Here is an 18,673-nt window from a genome sequence, read left to right on the forward strand (position 1 = left end):
CCAATGTAGCGGTTCGTGTAGATCGCCACTAAATAAGAGAGTTTGACTTCGACGAACTATTAACAAGTTGTTTATTTACAGGAACAGACTAATTACATCAGGTAAGATGGCAGGTAAGATGGCTGACTGTAGGAGCACCGTGGTATAGGTCTTGTCCCAGCGGGGACTCCACGAGGACTGAGTTCGCAGTCCTGTGGGGAGCGTGATGACGTCATCGCGTTTGTGTTGTGATGTCATCACGTTGTTCGCGTTTCCCGCGCTTAGGGTGTCACGTGATGCGCGTCGTTGGCTGTTGAGGCCGAGGTTGCGAGGCCGGGCTGTGCCGGTGCTTGCCGCGGGAGCGGAAGATCGCGTCGCTCCCGTCGGCTGGCCGTTGAGGCCGAAGACGCTGGGCCGGGCTGTGCCGGCGCACACACATCACGTCGTACGTGACGTGACGTCAGCGTACTAGGGCGCGTCTTAAAGGGGCAATGGCCCCAACAGATAAGTTAAAAGGGCAACGGCCCCAAAAGGTAAGTTAAAGGGAATTATGTGTCTTTATGTAAGGTACAACCGGTGGTACCGCCACAATCTTATTGTTTCATATAAGATACTGAGGGGGATTGACAGGGTAGATCCTGAGAGGATGTTGCCCCTCGTGGGGAAATCTAGAACTAGGGGGCATAGTTTCAGAATAAGGGGTCGCCCATTTAAGACAGAGATGAGGAGGTATTTCTTCTCTCAGAGGGTCGTGAGTCTTTGGAATTCTCTTCCCCAGAGAGCTGTGGAGGCGGAGTCATTGAATATATTCAAGGCTGAGATTGACAGATATTTGAGCTACAAGGGAGTCGAGGGTTATGGGGAACGGGTGGGAAAGTGGAGTTGAGGCCAAGATCAGATCAGCCATGATCTTTTTGAATGGCGGAGCAGGCTCGAGGGGCCGAATGGCCTACTCCTGCTCCTGTTTCTTATGTTCTTAATAGATTCTTTGATAGGATGACCAGGGAAAGACTATTGGGGAGACAGTGATGAGGGGTCATCAAAATAAAATTGTCACTAAGAAACTGAGGAGACTGTTATAAAACATTTCTTTACATAGAGTTCTTGGAACATGGAATGCTTTACCACATGGAGTGATTGAGGCAGATACTATTGCATCTTTTTAAGGGGGCTGTTGACAAGCAGCGGAAGATATAGAGCTTTGGGAAAAGAGCAGGGCAATGGGATTAGTTTTCTACCAAAGGATCGGCGCAGTCATGATGGTCCAAATGGCCTCTAACTGTGCTGTAAAGTTCCATGGCCCTCAACACAGACCGCTTGTAATTGAGCACAGATTGAGAGGAAATTGAGTCTCGTTTATGCAGGTGTGGGAAATGGAAAATGTCGGACTGTTGTAGTAGGGGGATGATCTTTTGAAGTTGGGGTTATGGCATATTGTTGGGATAAAGTACAAAGCTTTAATCTGCAATTACCCCTTAGTGTATGTGCCTTGGGAGTGCTCTGTGTTGGCACTGGGTTCTGAAAATGAGAAAGTATTCCATTCATTAGCACGAACACTCCCTTATCTTGAAGAGCACAGGGGAGTAACCTAGCCGAAAGTCCTTTTAAGTCTTCAAGGATCCAGACTATTCTAAAATTGCTGCTGCAACCTTGGTATTTTTGTGCGGCAGAGGAGTGAGGACAAGAGGAGCCTGCAAAGCGTCAGCCATGGCTCAGTTGGTAGCACCCTCGCCTCTAAGTCAGAAGGTTGTGGGTTCAAGTACCCACTCCAGGGACTTGAACACATAAATCTAGGCTGACACTCCAATGCAGTGCTGAGGAAGCGCTGCACTACTGGAGGTGCCGTCTTTCGGATGAGACGTTAAACCGAGGCCCCGCCTGTCCTCTCAGGTGGACGTAAAAGATCCCATGGCAATATTTCGAAGAGGAGCAGGGGAGTTCTCCCTGGTGTCTCGGCCAATATTTATCCCTCAACCAACATAACAAAAAACAGATTATCTGCTCATTATCACGTTGCTGTTTGTGGGACCTTGCTGTGCACAAATTGGCTGCCGCGTTTCCCAAATTACAACACTTCAAAAGTACTTCATTGGCTGTAAAGCGCTTTGAGACGTCTGGTGGTCGTGAAAGGTGCTATATAAATGCAAGCCTTTCCATTTTTCTTTCAAAAGCCTAGTCAGTGTGAGCTTAGTTGCTAGAAGTCTTCCTATCTCTAGGCCAAGAGCAGGTCAATCATGCAGATGTGCGGAAGTGGTGACAAATTGCTCAATTATAATGGTAAATGTACCATAGAGATAAATTCTGAACCGCTCCATTAGATGTTGCGAGCAGAAAATTACACAGGACAACTAAATGGACCACAGTGATGTCTTAAACGTGCCTGCAAAAAAAAATCAATGCAGGAAATGCCACTGTCTTCTTCAGTTGTGTTGTAAATAATCACGGTTAAATGGTTCAAAATATAAACTCGAGTTTCAAATGTTTATATTGTCACCGCTACGTTTGATTTCCTACCACTCTTTAGCCTCTGCATTATTTATGTACAATATATTCTGGTAATTGCAGCAATTCATTTTCTCCATCCTGGGCTCCCCTGATTTCTCAAGCGAGTAAAATGTATCGCGTGGTCCTGAATCATTAGAGCAGGAAGGACCCAGGTTCAATTCCTGATCTGTATGGTGAATTAATGGATTTAAACAAGGTGACAGCGTTTACAAAAGTTAAACAAACACTCATCTAGGACTTTTGCTTCTGATTCGATGTCCAGTCACCCCTGTTGCAAAGTGTTCCTCTTGGGTGAGGTCCCAGCTGTGCTGACCCCCCCTCAACACATCGACACTCACACGCCACACACACACACACACACACACACTCCACACACACACACACTCCACACACACACACACACACACACACACACACACACACACACTCACACACTCCACACACTCCACACACACACGGAATTGGCCACTTGGGTAAGGTACTGGAAAATGATCAGTACCACCTGTGGAATGATAGTCCAACAACAAGGCCTTCAGGATTGTAGGAGACAAGATTGGGGGTGGAGAGAAAATTAACCGGAGGGGTGGGGGTGGGAGGGACGAGAGAAGCACAATTAAAATTAACTAATTAACAAAATTAACTAGACATTTTGCGGCGGCGCTAAACACTACCGCCACGATCTCCTGCGCCGGCAGATCGTGACGTCAGTCGCGTGCGCAACGCCCCGGTAGCGCCCCGGACCGGATATTGAGTGGTGCCCCCTGCCTTACCGCCTGCCACTAGCAACGACAGGTTGAGGGGTGCGTTTTGCAGTCAGAAAGGGACTGGGGGAGCGCTATTTAAAGACGACCACTTCCTGCCTTTTTTTGTTGGTGACATTTTTGCACCACGCATTCTGAGAGAGAGAGAGAGAGACTTCTGGAGAGATTCAACGCTGTGTGAAGGAGTTTAGGGTACTGAGCTGCACATTGCAGGTTCATTTTGATTTGCCCTTCCTTGTATCGATTTAGAAGAGACTGTGGGGGCTGCACTGTGAGCTCTTTCCCTGGGTCTCTTCGTTGTTCTTTCCAGCAGGTTTGATGTACAGGTCTCTCCAGGCCGAGATTCAAGGCTGCAATGAGCAGGATGTGGATGGAGACCAAGATCAACCCACCCCTTTAAGAATTGGCCGGTGCCATTGTGTCTGTGTTCCATTGCTGACTGACATCACATGAGCTTCACCCGCCCTCTGAGGTAGCGCCTCGCTCCTCGGCCTTAGTGCCTTAAGAGAGGTGTGTAGCGCCTGATTTAGCGCTCCAATCACCTCCAGGGGCGATAAAAGCCAAGTTTGCTGTTGGAGGCGATAATTAGCGCCAGGCGCTAAACTTTGCACTCTGCCAATAATGGCGCCCCATATGGGGCGATACCAAACTTTTCCCCCCAACTGTTTAAGCCACCTGGGGTCAGACTTTATCTTGAGCCCAATCACCTGGCAGTGCTGAGAGAGAGATAGGGTGGAGTGGGCTATTGACTGACCTGCACCTGTAGTTTCTCCACCTCCTGCTTGTTGGCGGTTTGACCGGGGTCTTGCATAGTGCCCAGCAGCAGCTGTGCATCTGCCAGTAGAGCGTGTTTCCGTCGTAAATCCCTACGTAGCCGCTTCTCCACGTCAAAGTCTCGATGACCTATCTGGATCAGGAGAGCGTCATTATTAGCAACAATTATTTTTTTTTCAAATGTAACAAAACAATTTGCATCTCCGCAGCTGCTAACAATCCCCAAACCATGATGAGGCGGGGGAAGAGAGGTAAGCCGGACAGTCTCTGCCTTTCCTCTCTGTTCATGCTTGCTGTGTTATTATAGGGGGGAAAAATCATTTTTCATTTCTTTCCTAATTCTGTGATGTTTCTCAATAAGGCTGCTTCCAATCACATGCCAGTGTCAAGAGATTAGAATTTAACTCCGGACTGTCCCACTGCAGTAACTCAAGACCCATTTAGGTGGTCAGATACTGCCTGATGTTAATTTTTACCCAATTAAAGCAAGACTGTCCACAATATAATCTCTGGGTGAAATTAGTTACTGCAAATACCTCATGTTCTTTTGGTCGCTTGCATTTGTGAATAAACTGTGGAGAACTGTTTAATTTTAACGCTTATTCAAGGAGCAGTACTCTTCAAATTAATCTTTACTTAGCCTCACTCCAACAGTGGCTTAATTCTTGTCTTTTATGTAAAGTAATTTAAGATTAGAATGATTTAGCTGGCAAATGCTCTCGGTTTACAATGATGCTGTCCCAATTGAGTGCAGTGTATTTGATAGTTTGTCGACCTGGAGTCAAAGGTGAAGACCACAAGAGCAGAAATGTCTCTAGTTGCCAACTCTGGTCGCACTTATTCCAGGAGGTTTTGTCCCATGACTCCTCACCACCAACTACCCCGCCCAGTCAAACAGCCTATTTCCCCCCCCTCCCCCCCCATCTCTCAATATTTTTCAAATTAATAAATGAAAGTGTTCGAAGCAAATGGGGGGGAAAAAAACCACCATTTTGTTTAACGCCTTTATGATTTTTCTCCCAGGTTGCTCGCAGCAGTGTCCAGGAGATTAATCTTTAATTCATGGAGATTCCAGGACAACCCAGGAGGAATTGGTGAGACCACCTAAACCCACAGTACATTTGACCACTAGACCCACCAGAGAGAGAGAGAGAGAGAGAGAGACGGACGACCAGGTCCCAAAGTGACTACGCCCACTTCCCCCCCTCCCCTTCCCCCCATTCCCCCCCCAGCCCCACCCATTGAAGCAGCTTGATCGCAAAGGCAAAAAATAAGAGCAATAAGGTTACATTAGCTCCTGTGATAGATGCAGACTGGTGCCTTGGCATAAATGCCGGTGTTTTGTAAAATGGCTGCAATCTTACCAATCGCTAAGGAGCCATACCCTCAGGGTTAATGGTGTTCCACAGTATGTAAAAGGGAAACCATTCAGGTGGCCGAGAAGGTTTTCCTGCAGGTTCATCATTTTTAGGCGAAGTACACAGAGTTCAATTTTTGTAGCAAGTCTCGTCTGCTAAATAAGCTGCTTGTAGATGTATGAAGCTCATGAGCTAATGTGGCACCTTACACACAGAGAGCTACAACCTCTAAATGCCCTTCTCCGACAAGCCTCGTCATCCTCTGTTTGTACGTGTTCTGCTGACTTCAGAGATCTCCATGCCAGCACAGGGTGTTCTATCTCCGTCCCTTGCCCTCGCCACAGTCACAGATTGGTTTCATGACTGAAATTCCCAAACTAATGAAGTGCTTTTCTCTCAGTCAGGAATAATGAGCTGAACCAGTCCCTCAGCAACACAGGAAAAGAAATGGGGCGAGAGGAGGAACCTCAGCAGCAGATTGTGCCACGTTTTGTGGTGTGATTGATGGGCTAGACTGAGAACATTTGCCGACTGAAGATTTCTATTAAAGTCCATATTACTGTAACAACCTCTACTAAACAGGCAACATCAACTACCTCCCCATTTTTAGATTGTCCACATCCGTAGAATGTGTATGGACAAAGGTTTTGAACTGCAGTATTTCAGGAGACATCCTCATTCAGTAGTAAATATGTCTCTTTAAAGGGGGAGGGTGCTTTTTTTTCCAATTAAAATTTATAATGTCAGTTTAAGGATATAATTGTTCTACCAAAGTGACCCAAATTACATATGGGTACGGTAGCACAGTGGTTATATTACTGGACTAGTAATCCAGAGGCCTGGACTAATGATCCGGAGGTGTGAACTCAAATCCTACCACGGGGAATTTTAATTCAAATAATTATATAAATCTGCAATAAAAAGCTAGTATTACTAATGGTGACCATGAAACTACCGGATTGTTGTTAAAAATCCATCTGGTTCACTAATGTCCTTTAGGGAAATCTACCATCCTTACCTGGTCTGGCCTATATATGACTCCAGACACACAGCAATGTGGTTGACTCTTAACTGCCCTCTGAGCCATTCCGAGCAAGCCATTCTGTTGTATTCAAGGCAGCGGCTCACCAGCACCTTCTCGAGGGCAAATTAGGGAATGTGCAATAAATGCTGGCCTTGCCGGCAATGCCCACATCCCGTGAATAAATTAAAAAAAAATCCAACTGAGCACTTTGTTTAGAAATAAAATGTGGATGCCATGGCTTCTCTTTACTGCAGTAAATTGTGGGTAAGGTGACAGCAGGACATTCAGGTATAACGGAATGTGTTACCTGGATGACCCACTGCTAAGTGTGGAGCTGAGCCACCTACAACAGATGATCCAAGGTCTAATTCCCAGTTTTTTGCTGAGTTAACTCATCTCTGCCAGAGCAGCAGTTGCAACATTACCATTGGTCTCAGTGCACCTGGACTAGGTAGAAGGGGGGTGGGGGGGAAATCAGCCAGGGTTCTGCTTCTGTCTGCTATCCAGTGACCTCGAGTCAAATAGCCTGATGACACTCACTGTCTAGACTCGTACATGAAGAATGACCGCTTGGTACCTGAATGGGACCAGAAACCATTGCCTTCAGATGAAAATTGAATGTTCAAATTGAAAATGTAAACCCCGATTCAAAAAGTTGCAAAATTAAATCGTCAGAGGTCCTGGTGTACATTTTGGTCTGATGGACACCCTTGGAAATGGGCTACCAGTGACCAGACACCTACTCATCACTGCTGGTCCACCAGCAATGATACACATTCTCTTACAATTAACCATCACAATTAAACCTTACACTGGTTTCAACTGAAAGTGTGCATGCAGTTGCATGCAAAACTCTTCCTGGAATTTTTAATGGCTCATCCTTTGAACTGTCCAAGTTATGCTCTCTTTAACTTTCTGGGCTTTAGTTTTTGCGAATTTTACAATCCGTGCTGGTGTCAGTGACACAGCTTCAGTTGGTACAGTGGGGTTTCCATGACATTTCCATCACACCCATTGTGTAATCGCCAGTACAGAACTGAAGCACTGACCTGCTCACAGAGAGTTCCAACTAAGCCCTCCAAGTCCTGTTTGTCATGAAGGACCAGCTGTCGTTCTTCAAACTCCTGCTCCAGCTGCATCTCCAACTGACGAAGCTGTGACAAAGAGAAAGACACCTAAATGTCAGACAGGTTAGAGCGCCAGCAATACTTTGATCAGCCCAAAGAGCCTCAAAAAACACTCACATATCAGCCAAGTGTGGCCCCTCAGTCAGATCAATCTTGTAGCGAAGCACACAACTATACCAACTTTAAGTTCAGGTTCAGCAGATTATTTTTTAAATGGCGAGAGATTAAGAAATGTTGGTGTTCAGAGGGACCTGAGTGTCCTTGTACACAAATCACTGAAAGTTAACATGCAGGTTCAGCAAGCAATTAGGAAAGCAAATGGCATGTTACAAGAGGATTTGAGTATAGAGTAAAGACGTCTTACTGCAATTATATAGGGCCCTGGTGAGACCACACCTGGAGTATTGTGTACAGTTTTGGTCTCCTTACCTGAGGAAGGATGTGCTTGCCATAGAGGGAGTGCAAACTGGTTCCTGGGATGGGGGGATTGTCCCATGAGGACAGATTGAGTCGACTAGGTCTATATTCTCTGGTGTTTAGAAGAATGAGAGGTGATCACATTGAAACATACAAAATTCACACGCCACCAGGGCGCACGCCGCCAGGGCGCACGCCGCCAGGGCGCACGCCGCCAGGACGCACGCCGCCAGGACGCACGCCGCCAGGACGCACACCGCCAGGACGCACACCACACCACCAGGGCACACACCACCAGGGCACACACCACCAGGGCACACACCACCAGGGCACACACCACCAGGGCACACACCACCAGGACACACACCACCAGGACACACACCACCAGGACACACACCACCAGGACACACACCACCAGGACACACACCACCAGGGCACACACCACCAGGGCACACACCACCAGGGCACACACCACCAGGGCACACACCACCAGGGCACACACCACCAGGACACAAAGCACCAGGGCACACACCACCAGGACACACACCACCAGGACACAAAGCACCAGGACACACACCACCAGGACACACACCACCAGGACACACACCACCAGGGCACACACCACCAGGGCACACACCACCAGGGCACACACCACCAGGACACACACCACCAGGACACACACCACCAGGACACACACCACCAGGACACACACCACCAGGACACACACCACCAGGACACACACCACCAGGACACACACCACCAGGACACACACCACCAGGGCACACACCACCAGGGCACACACCACCAGGGCACACACCACCAGGGCACACACCACCAGGACACACACCACCAGGGCACACACCACCAGGGCACACACCACCAGGGCACACACCACCAGGGCACACACCACCAGGGCACAAAGCACCAGGGCACACACCACCAGGACACACACCACCAGGACACAAAGCACCAGGACACACACCACCAGGACACACACCACCAGGACACACACCACCAGGACACACACCACCAGGACACACACCACCAGGACACACACCACCAGGGCACACACCACCAGGGCACACACCACCAGGGCACACACCACCAGGGCACACATCACCAGGGCACACACCACCAGGGCACACACCACCAGGGCACACACCACCAGGGCACACACCACCAGGGCACATTAGGAAAAAGCTGACATTGGTGCACACTTTATCCAATGTCAAATATGCATTCTAAAGGAACTGTACATTATTTCTATGGGAGACATTTTGCGTGCTCACCAAAGGGGAAATTTTGTGAGAGTCTGCCTTTTATTTGTACCTGTATGAACAAATGATCTCTGGCTTCTCCATCATGAACAGAGCTGGTCCTGACCTCAAGGAACCATTTACTCCCCTTGCAGTTGGCACATTTCACTCAGCTTACAGTATATCCTTGCAAAAAGGACCCAGAACCACATACAAAGAGTGAACTGTCAAGCTTGAAAAGGACATGCACAATGGATAGATAAAGCACAGACAGCACAAGTAACAGATCTGGACGCACACAGGGTACCATGAGGAACGTACCCTTCTCTGGCAGGACCTGCGGACATCCTCCAGCTCTTCCTCCTTGTCTTCCAGTTCCTTCAGGTGAATCTGCTTTATCCGCTCTAGCTCCATTTCAAAACGGAGATGAGTCTGAATGCAGGGAGAGGAAGAGGAGGAGAGAGAGTGAGAGAGAGGGAGAGCGAGAGGGGAAGTTAGACAATGGGAGGAGACAGATGGAGGGGTAGAGAGAGAAAGAGCTACAGAGAGAGGAGAGATGAGAGGGTGGCAATTGGAGGGAGAGAGCGCAACAGAAAGGAGAGAAAGATGGAAGGAGTGAAAAAAAAGAGATGGCGGCAGAGGGAATAAAAGGGATTGAGAAGGAAACATAGTATCAAGAAACAGTGAGAACAAAATTAAAAGAACGAGAACAAGTTAGAAGACAAGTGAGAAAGATAGCAGGGGTGAGAAACAGAGAGAGAGAAAAGCAAGAGAATGACACCTAAACAGAGAGGTAATACGGTATGTTAAAAATGCAGAAAAACAATCAGTCAATATCCTGCAACGTCAAGAGCTCTTCAGAAACATTTCATTGGTGAAAATATTCTACGTTAAAGGGTTTTTATTGCTTATTCTGCCAATTTCCCACTCCTCCCCAGCTCCTCTTCTGAAAGAATTGCCTTCATGCTGGGGTAGACACAGGAACTGCTGCCCTGCAATCTCTCGCCAAGTGGCCTTATTCTCATCTGAACGTAGACAATGCCTGTTGGCAACCTGCGGTCATCCTGCATCGATGGGGGGGCTAGGGGAGAGAGGGGGCGGTTAAAAGGGGTCTCTGTATCAGGTGGGTCCAAGAAGACGCACCTGGCAATGGAAGTTTAGAACCAAGCCAACCCTTTGTGGTTGGCCTGGTATTCCAATATAAGTGCCAGACAGGTCTGCAGTACTCCTGAGCACTGCTAATGATTGACCAGCTACCCTGGCTCAGCAATGAACTGGGCGGGGTAGACCTGCCACTGGGAGCTGGGATTCCTCCCATTCAGTTGCAGTTAACCCGCAAGCCAAGGCCCTAGTGGGCTGGGTTATGTTTATGGTTTTAACCCGTTCAACTTTAGAACCAACACCACTAAAACAGCTTATCCGGTCATTATCACATTGCTGTTTGTGGCACCTTGCAGTGCCCAAATTGTCTATTGCATTTCCTACATTACAACAGTGACTGCACTCCAAAAGTATATCTTTGGCTGGAAAGCACTTTGGGACATCCTGAGGTCATAAAAGGCGCTATAGAAATGCAGCTTCTTTCTTTTCACACACATTAGGGACTGAGTGACTGAGCACGTAGAGAAATTTGAGCTGATTAGAGAGAGCCAACATGGATTTGTAAAGGGTAGGTCATGTCCAACGAATCTAATTGAATTTTTTACGGAAGTAACTAAAGTAGAAGACAGGGGAATGTCTATGGATATAGTTTATATGGACTCCCAGAAGGCATTTGATAAGGTTCCACATAATAGACCGTTAGCTAAAATTAAAGTTCATGGCATTGCAGTCGGGAAAGAGTTAATCTGACATCGCTGGCAGTTTCACTGAATAGTGTAAAAAGACAGGGGCTAACATGAAAGGCCACATCCATACTGGCCTTTGAAAACTAAAAAGCAATTAAGTGGAGACAGAGGGCTGGATTTTGATTCTGGAGGCGTGTAGGAGGCGGGACTACAACTTTTGGGGTTGTAGTCCTGCCTCCATCGAGTTGTGGCCAACCCACGCGATTTTCACTTGATTGACCTTGTTGAGCCCGCCCAGCGGGCTCAGCAGCCAATTAAGGGCCACCCGGCAACAGGTGACCTCACAGATTGACATTTCATCTGTCATGAGCTTTTGACAGATGAAATATCAGCATTTGACAGCTCTTTGAAGTTGTCAAACACTGACAATCTGTACACTAAGTTAATTCCTTCCTCTCAGGCTGATTTAGAGATCTCTCTGGAACAGAAAGCTGAATGCTGCAGGTTTTGACAGATCGCGGCCATTCTGCTTTCTGTGCCAGTGAGATGAGGGACTCCCGAGACCTGAAGGAAAGAAGGTTGTAAAGGTAAGTAAAACTTCTTTAAACACTTTACACACACCAAACACACTTACTTCTTTACTCATGCACCCATCACTCACCTGAACACCGGACATCTCGAACCCTCCAAGTCCTTCAGCCCGACGGCCCGTGGTTTGGAGCCGTCGGGAATCCCACACTTCAAGAATAAAAATAGGGATTAGGCTAAAAACTGCCTGTTAACTACCCGTTAACAGGCAGTTAATTGGCACTAATCCCCTTCCCACCTCGGGGAGGCGGGTCCCAGTGCGGGTCGGGTACCCACCTCCTTTGAAACTGGCATGGAGGCGGGTTGGGGGCAGGATGGGTTCGTGCCCCCTGATTTCGAGATTTTAACCCCCCACACGCCTCCAATCCCATCTCCACGGCCCAATGAAAATCCTGCCCAGAGTGTCTAGAATTTCAACTGCCTGTAAGAACTTTATTACCTAGTTCGCATTCCAGGGTATCTTTTAATCAGCATTCAGCAGTTTGATTGAGTAATTGAGGATGCCTCAGAGACATGGACCATGTACAGCAGGCACCTCAAAGCACTGGAGAGGTACCACCAACGCTGCCTCCGCAAGATCCTGCAAATCCATCAGCAGGATAGGCGCACCAACGTCAGTGTTCTTGCTCAGGCCAACATCCCCAGCATCGAAGCTTTGACCACGCTCAATCAGCTCTGATGGACGGGTCACACTGTCTGCATGCCTGATATGAGACTCCCAAAACAAGCGCTCTACTCGGAACTCCGACATGGCAAGAGAGCCCCAGGTGGGCAGAGGAAACACATCAAGGACACCCTCAAAGCCTCCTTGAAAAAGTGCAACATCCCCACCGACGCCTGGGAATCCCTGGCCCAAGACCGCACAAAGTGGAGGAGAAGCATCCAGGAAGGCGCCGAACACCTCGGGTCTCTTAGACGAGAGCAAGCGGAAGCCAAGCGCAAGGAGCGCACGTCAATCCAAGCACCCCACCCACCCGCCCTTTCAACCACCGTCTGCCCCACCTGTGACAGAGACTGTCGGTCCCGCATTGGACTCATCAGTCACCTGAGAACTCATTTTTAATGCGGAAGCATGTCATCCTCGGTTCCGAGGGACTGCCTAAGAAGAAGAAGAAGCTTACACATGTTTATATTAAGATTCGTAACCAATCCATGAAGGTGCATGTGGGCCAAGATCCAATCAGATGGCAGGATTGAATTTTGACATGTGTATTGTAATGTATAAAAATGTAGTGTTTGCTGTAACAATTTGGAGAAGTCTGGCTAAGACAGAGCAGATTGCCTCCCCACTGGTGTAATAAAGACAACTTGACTATCGATCTAAAAACCTTGGCCTAGAAATTCAGTTGCGTTTGCGCCCAATTAGGGGCGAAAGAGTGGGTTGCGCCGGAAGTTGCGTCGCGCCCGAAATTAGGTGGGCTCTAACATCGGCGTTAGCCGGTAGCACTGCGCCGGCACCGATGACGTCATCGGTGTGCGCAGTGCCCCGGTACCGCCCGAAACCACGCCGATCCCCATCTTCAGTAGCGGCCGCCTCTTCCGTGGCGGGCGCTAACAACATCGGGAGACCGGGTCCTTACTGCAGCCTTAGCGGCGCAAGTTAAGGTGGAGGTGCGGGGCGGCCGCTTTTTCAGCGGCCGCCTGCCCGCACCTCCTTCCCCGGCCTCCTCCACCCCCCCCCGCGGCATTGCCGGCTGGTTTCCGTGGAGCCCGGCACTTCTCCGTTGTGCCGGGCTCTTTTGCCGGCACTTGCAATCGGGGCTCCGGCCATTGCAGGCACCTCCCCCTTAAGAGAAGGGGGAGGCCTGCAGTACAGCAGCCTGCCGCACCGCATCAGGTGGCGCAGCGGGACCGGGAGCGCTGAAATTCACTTTCAGCGCCCCAAGCGGGGCGGACACACCCTGTACCAGCGCCCGGTTCCGCTTTGGGGCGCTGAAAGTGAATATGGGGCGGGCACAACTGGCTCCGCGGCGGGCGCAAAATTTTCGGCGCAAACGTGCTGGCGGGGCTATACCCAATTTCTAGGCCCTTGTGTCGAGTGTTGGTTTAAAATACTTCACAACAGCACTGAAGGCAAATTATTGACCTGGTTAGGAGATTGGTTAGACAGTAGAAGACAGAGGGGGTGATTTTATCAATGGGGATGTGATGGAGGCGGGACTGCTGCTCCTCGGGTATTAGTCCGGCCTCCATCAACGTCCGGCCAACCCACGCTATTTTCCCTTGATTGATCTTGTTAAACCCGCCCAGCAGGCTTAGCAGGCCAAATAAGGGAAAGCCGGTGACAGAGAACGTCAGTGAATGAGAAGCTGTCAAACACTGATAATCTCTGTCCTTGTACTCAAGACTCACCAAACCTCTTTCCTGAGCAGAAATCAGATGGCTGTTGCATCGGAGAGTGCAGCAGCCATTCTGTCATCTCTGGCGTGGAGATGAGGCACCTCCGCAGGATTATCCTCCAACAAAAATTTCAGTTAGGGAATCCGCAATCCCATCCTCGTTGCAAATGCTGTGATATCTTGAGACACAGCATATATATACAACAGAGCCTGGAGGAAGAAGCAAAGGTAAGTAATCTTATTAAAACACTTTGGGCTAGATTTTCAGTTGCTTGCGCCAGCAGTTAGCGCCTTAAGAGAAGTGATTTCCGGGCGCTATGCGTGTAGCGCCCGGGCGCAGCGCAGTTTGCGCCCCGCCCCAAATTAAGTTGCCCGTTAGCGCCGGCGCAAAGTTTAGCGCCCGCCCGGATGCGCGCGCAGAAAATGACGTCACATCCTCGTGCAACGCCCTTTGGCCGCCCCGATTGCAAACTTCAGTCGGACCGCCCCATTGTGCGGCGGGCGGCCGGAGCGTTTGGAAAAAGGAACGCAACACAACCAGCGCGGGCCCCGGGGGGCGCTAATTAAAGGGAACGTCCTCTCCAGTATAAAGGCCATCCATTATTTCAGAAAACAGTCTTGTGCAACGCATTTCTGGAGACACAACAAGGAGGATAGCTAACTGGTTTCAAGCAGCAAGAGCCAGGTATTTTTGGACTCAGGCAACAGCGCTGCAAGTGGCCATTTGGAAATTAGAGTGTTTGCCAGGATTTGATGGGGGTTGCATGGGGTGCCAACGCGGAGCTGCAGCTCCATGTCCGTAGGGCTCGCAGACGTATTGTGAGAGGGGCAGCCCTGGCTAGAGGCAGAGGGGGCTACAGGCGTCGGCCACGTAGGCCTTACCCAGTCAGGCTATACCGCCAGCAGCGCTCCTACCTAAACATGAGTGCCGCGCGATGTGTTAAAAGGCTCCGATTCCGGAAGGGGGTGATTGCAGAGATCTGCCACCTGCTTCGCCGAGATCTGCGGCCAAAGCTCAGGTGCAGGACGTCTCTGTCGGTGGAAGTGAAGGTGACAGTGGCATTGAACTTCTATGCCACCGGCTCCTTCCAATACGCTGCTGGGGACATAGCAAACATCTCCCAGTACGGCGTGCATCGCTGCATCCGCCAGGTGACCGAAGCACTGTTCAGAAGGAGAAGCCAATTCATCTCCTTCCCCATGGCCCTGGAGAGCCAGCATCAGCGCGCATTGGGATTTTCCAGACTCGGGGAATTCCCCTTGGTGCAGGGCGCCATTGACTGTACGCATGTGGCTTTGCGGGCCCCTCTGGAGCATGGCGAGCAGTATCGCAACAGGAAGGGCTACCATTCTCTGAATGTGCAGCTGGTCTGTGACCACAAGCAGCGCATCATGGCAGTCAATGCCAGCTTCCCAGGCAGCAGCCACGATGCCTTTATCCTGCGGCAGAGTACTGTGCATGACATGTTCCAGGCACAGCCTCCCCCAAGAGGATGGCTACTCGGGGACAAAGGCTATCCTTTGTGCACCTGGCTCATGACCCCGCTCCGCGCGCCCAGGACCGCTGCTGAAGAGGCCTACAACGAGAGCCATCAAACCACCCGCAACATCATCGAGCTAACTATTGGGGTCCTCAAGCAGCGGTTCCGCTGCCTTGATCGCTCCGGAGGAGCTCTCCAGTATTCGCCGGACCGGGTCTCCCAATTTGTGGTGGTTTGCTGCATGCTACACAACCTGGCTATCCGCAGGACTCAGGCACTGCCACCTGACGTTGGACCAGCACCTCAGGAGGAGGAGCAGGAGGAGCATGAGGAGGAGGAGGAGGAGGAGGAGGAGGAGCAGGAGTACGTTCCCAGGAGGGAGCGACCAGGGCCAAGGGCCGCACGACGCCACCTTATTACACGGTACTTCTAAGCCCCCTGTCAGGGAATGGCCAGGGGCCATGAGGGAAGATGAATGCAGCCGCTCCGCAAGCCCTCAGCCGGCGAAGCCAACAAACACTAAGAAGAACAACCATGGAGACTGCATGAATAAAGATAATTTTTTATTAAACAAAAATGAAAAGCCCTTCCCACATGAATCCCCAAAAACAATAAACGGGCCCCACAAAAAGCCCAACAAACGACTCACTCCCACAAACTGGGGAGGAGCCACTCCACCTTTATTGAAACCGGGCCTCAACGTCGGCCTAACGCAAAAAAAAAGCCCTCCAAAAGCACAACCATGGGCAAAATAAAGATGGCCACCGCCATATTAAAGGAAAGCTGGCCACACCCTCTACTGAGTGGCCCGCGAGGGCGAGACCTTGCCCAGCATTTTGCCTCCCCTGCCCTGCCTGCTGCTCCTTCGCAAGCTCTGCCCAGTGGCTGCTGCGAGGCTGGGGGAAGGCGCCTGAGGCTCAGATGCCCTTCCGCCAGATGCCACTGGGGGGCGGCCTACACGGCGTTTGGGCCTCGAGGGGCCGTCTCCTGAGTGGCGCGCCTGAGCCTGGCCACCATCAGCTGCAGCCGCTTGCCCTTGACGCCCCAGAGGGGGAATGGCGGCGACGGATGGTGCAATGTGGGCCAGCTGGCGTCTGGGATGCGCTGGCTGGTGCTGTGGCGCGGTGGCACTCGGCCGGGCCCGCACTGCAGGATCCGCAGCAATCAGCCGACGGCCGGCTTGCTGGGATGGTCCAGCGCGGCGCCTGCCCTGGCGATGCCTGCCTGAGACAGCGCGTGTGGCAGCAGTGAGTGGCCCTCTGGTCCTGGTGTGCGCGCGCATCACATCCGCCAGGGTCTTGACGGCATCAGTTAGCATGCGGCCAGTCGCGGCAGTTGCTGCCCCGAACTCGCGCACACTGGTCGCCAGCGACTCGATGGCCTCAGGCATGCGCCCCACCACGCTCATGAGCTCCGTGTGGCGCCGGTCCGAGTCGTCGGCCATCTGATCGAGCTTCCGCACCTCCTCCGAAGTGAAGGTGTCCGGACTGGAGTCGCGACTCTCCCGCTGGGGAGGAGGGGGCCGAACTAGGGGACCCTTGCCGCGTTGGTGACGGCGAGTTTGCCGAGCAGCAGCACTCCCCTCTGATCCTTCCCCCCTTTGGGGGGAAGGCCGCGGGCCACGCGCACGGCTGCTGGGTGGCTGGACGCCACTGGTCCCAGAAGCTGCATTGCCCTGCGACAGTTCCTCCAGGCACTCGTCCAGTGAGGAGGTGTCGAGCATTTCCTCCTCTCCTGCGGGACGTGACTGTTCCCCCGAAGGTCCGGCTTGCTCCTCCTCCTCCTCCTGGTTGGAGGTGCTGTCACTGGCAGCCTCAGGGTCCTGGTCGTCACCAGCTGAAAGCAGGAATGCACAAGAGTAGCTTCAGAGTGAGGAGACGGCGTCAGCGAGGGAGTTAGGACTGGTGGGATTCAGCGCATTGGTGGGACAGTGGCAAAGGAGATAGCTCGGATGGGCCAGTGCGACGGGAGAGGGCCAAAAGGCGAGGTCCTTACCATTGCCGGGCAGTGGAGGGTCGGATACACCGCACGCTGTGGGGACAATCACACGTGCTCCCATGAGCACACACACGCGCTCCTCCAGCCGAGTGAGCTCCTGCAGCTTGGCGCGGCCACCCCTGGCACGGGCCTGGCGATTAAACGCTACTTTAGCCTGCAAGAGAAAGGACGGGCTGTAAGGGCGCAGTGAAGCCCTGATGTAGTGTGCACTGCCTCCCATGGTGGAATAGCTTGGACAGAGTGAAGCCCTGATGTAGTGTGCACTGCCTCCCATGGTGGAATAGCTTGGACAGAGTGAAGCCCTGATGTAGTGTGCACTGCCTCCCATGGTGGAATAGCTTGGACAGAGTGAAGCCCTGATGTAGTGTGCACTGCCTCCCATGGTGGAATAGCTTGGACAGAGTGAAGCCCTGATGTAGTGTGCACTGCCTCCCATGGTGGAATAGCTTGGCCAAAGTGTAGAGTGCCGAATGGCCATTTGATGCTCATGACTGTCCCAATGCTGCTGGCTGAGGGCTGGCCAAAAGGACTTTCAGGTCCCTTTGCCCATCATGTCAGGTGTACATGCAAGAATGAGGAGGAGACTGGAAAGGCTACTCACCCTCACAATCCTGGTCAGATCGTTGTACTTCTTACGGCATTGTGTGTGGGTCCTGGGGGCCTCGCCGGTGAATGTCACCCTCTGGGCGATCTGCTTCCAGGCTTTGGTGTAGTCGTGGTGGGTTGGATTCCTCCCACTGTCTGGAAACAAGATCTTGCGCCTCACCTCCAGAGCTGTGAGCATGATGTCCAGATCACCCTCTGAGAAGCGCAGGGCACGCTGACGGGCCTTCTCTGGCGTTGCCATGACTCCCTGGGGCTGAGCAGTAGTGTTGAGGCCTCTTTGCAAGGCTGCAGTGTGCAGGGCGTGGCAGCAGACCAATTCGTCCCTTCCCCCTTTAAGAGCTGGTCGGCACCACGGGGTCTGCTGTCAGTGCAAAAATGACCGCACCCGTGCTGCGCCCCGCCTGGGCGCTATCCCTCTGGACCGCCGGCTTAGCGCCTAAAGAGAGTAGTGGAACGCCTCTTTTAGCGCTCCACCAACCTCTTAGGGCGAAGCCACTGAATTCCCGGCAACGGGGCGCTACTTTGGGGCGGGCGCTAACTTCGGGCGGGCGCTAAAGCTAGCGCCCCAAAACTGCCTAAACTGAAAATCTAGCCCATTAGACTCACCTCACACACTTACATCTCCACACTTGCAATCATCACTCACCGGCACACATCTCGGCCCCTCCGCCCC

The 18,673-nt window shown here is 51.4% G+C and overlaps 1 protein-coding gene across 1 annotated transcript in view; it reads right to left on the reverse strand.

The window, feature by feature from the left end:
• Positions 1 to 18,673, reverse strand: part of LOC147103587 (unconventional myosin-XVIIIb-like) — a 409,691-nt gene that overhangs the window by 115,126 nt on the left and 275,892 nt on the right. The window contains exons 34-36 of the mRNA XM_085962172.1: positions 9,523 to 9,633; positions 7,451 to 7,555; positions 4,000 to 4,152 (exon numbers count right to left, since the gene is read on the reverse strand). Of these exons, the coding sequence (XP_085818298.1) occupies positions 4,000 to 4,152; positions 7,451 to 7,555; positions 9,523 to 9,633 (369 nt within the window). The remainder of the gene's footprint in view (positions 1 to 3,999; positions 4,153 to 7,450; positions 7,556 to 9,522; positions 9,634 to 18,673) is intronic.

Source organism: Somniosus microcephalus, chromosome 19 (genome assembly GCF_052327205.1).
Source record: "Somniosus microcephalus isolate GS21.2 chromosome 19, FLI_Smic_1.0, whole genome shotgun sequence".
In the NCBI taxonomy this organism is placed as follows: Eukaryota; Metazoa; Chordata; class Chondrichthyes; order Squaliformes; family Somniosidae; genus Somniosus; species Somniosus microcephalus.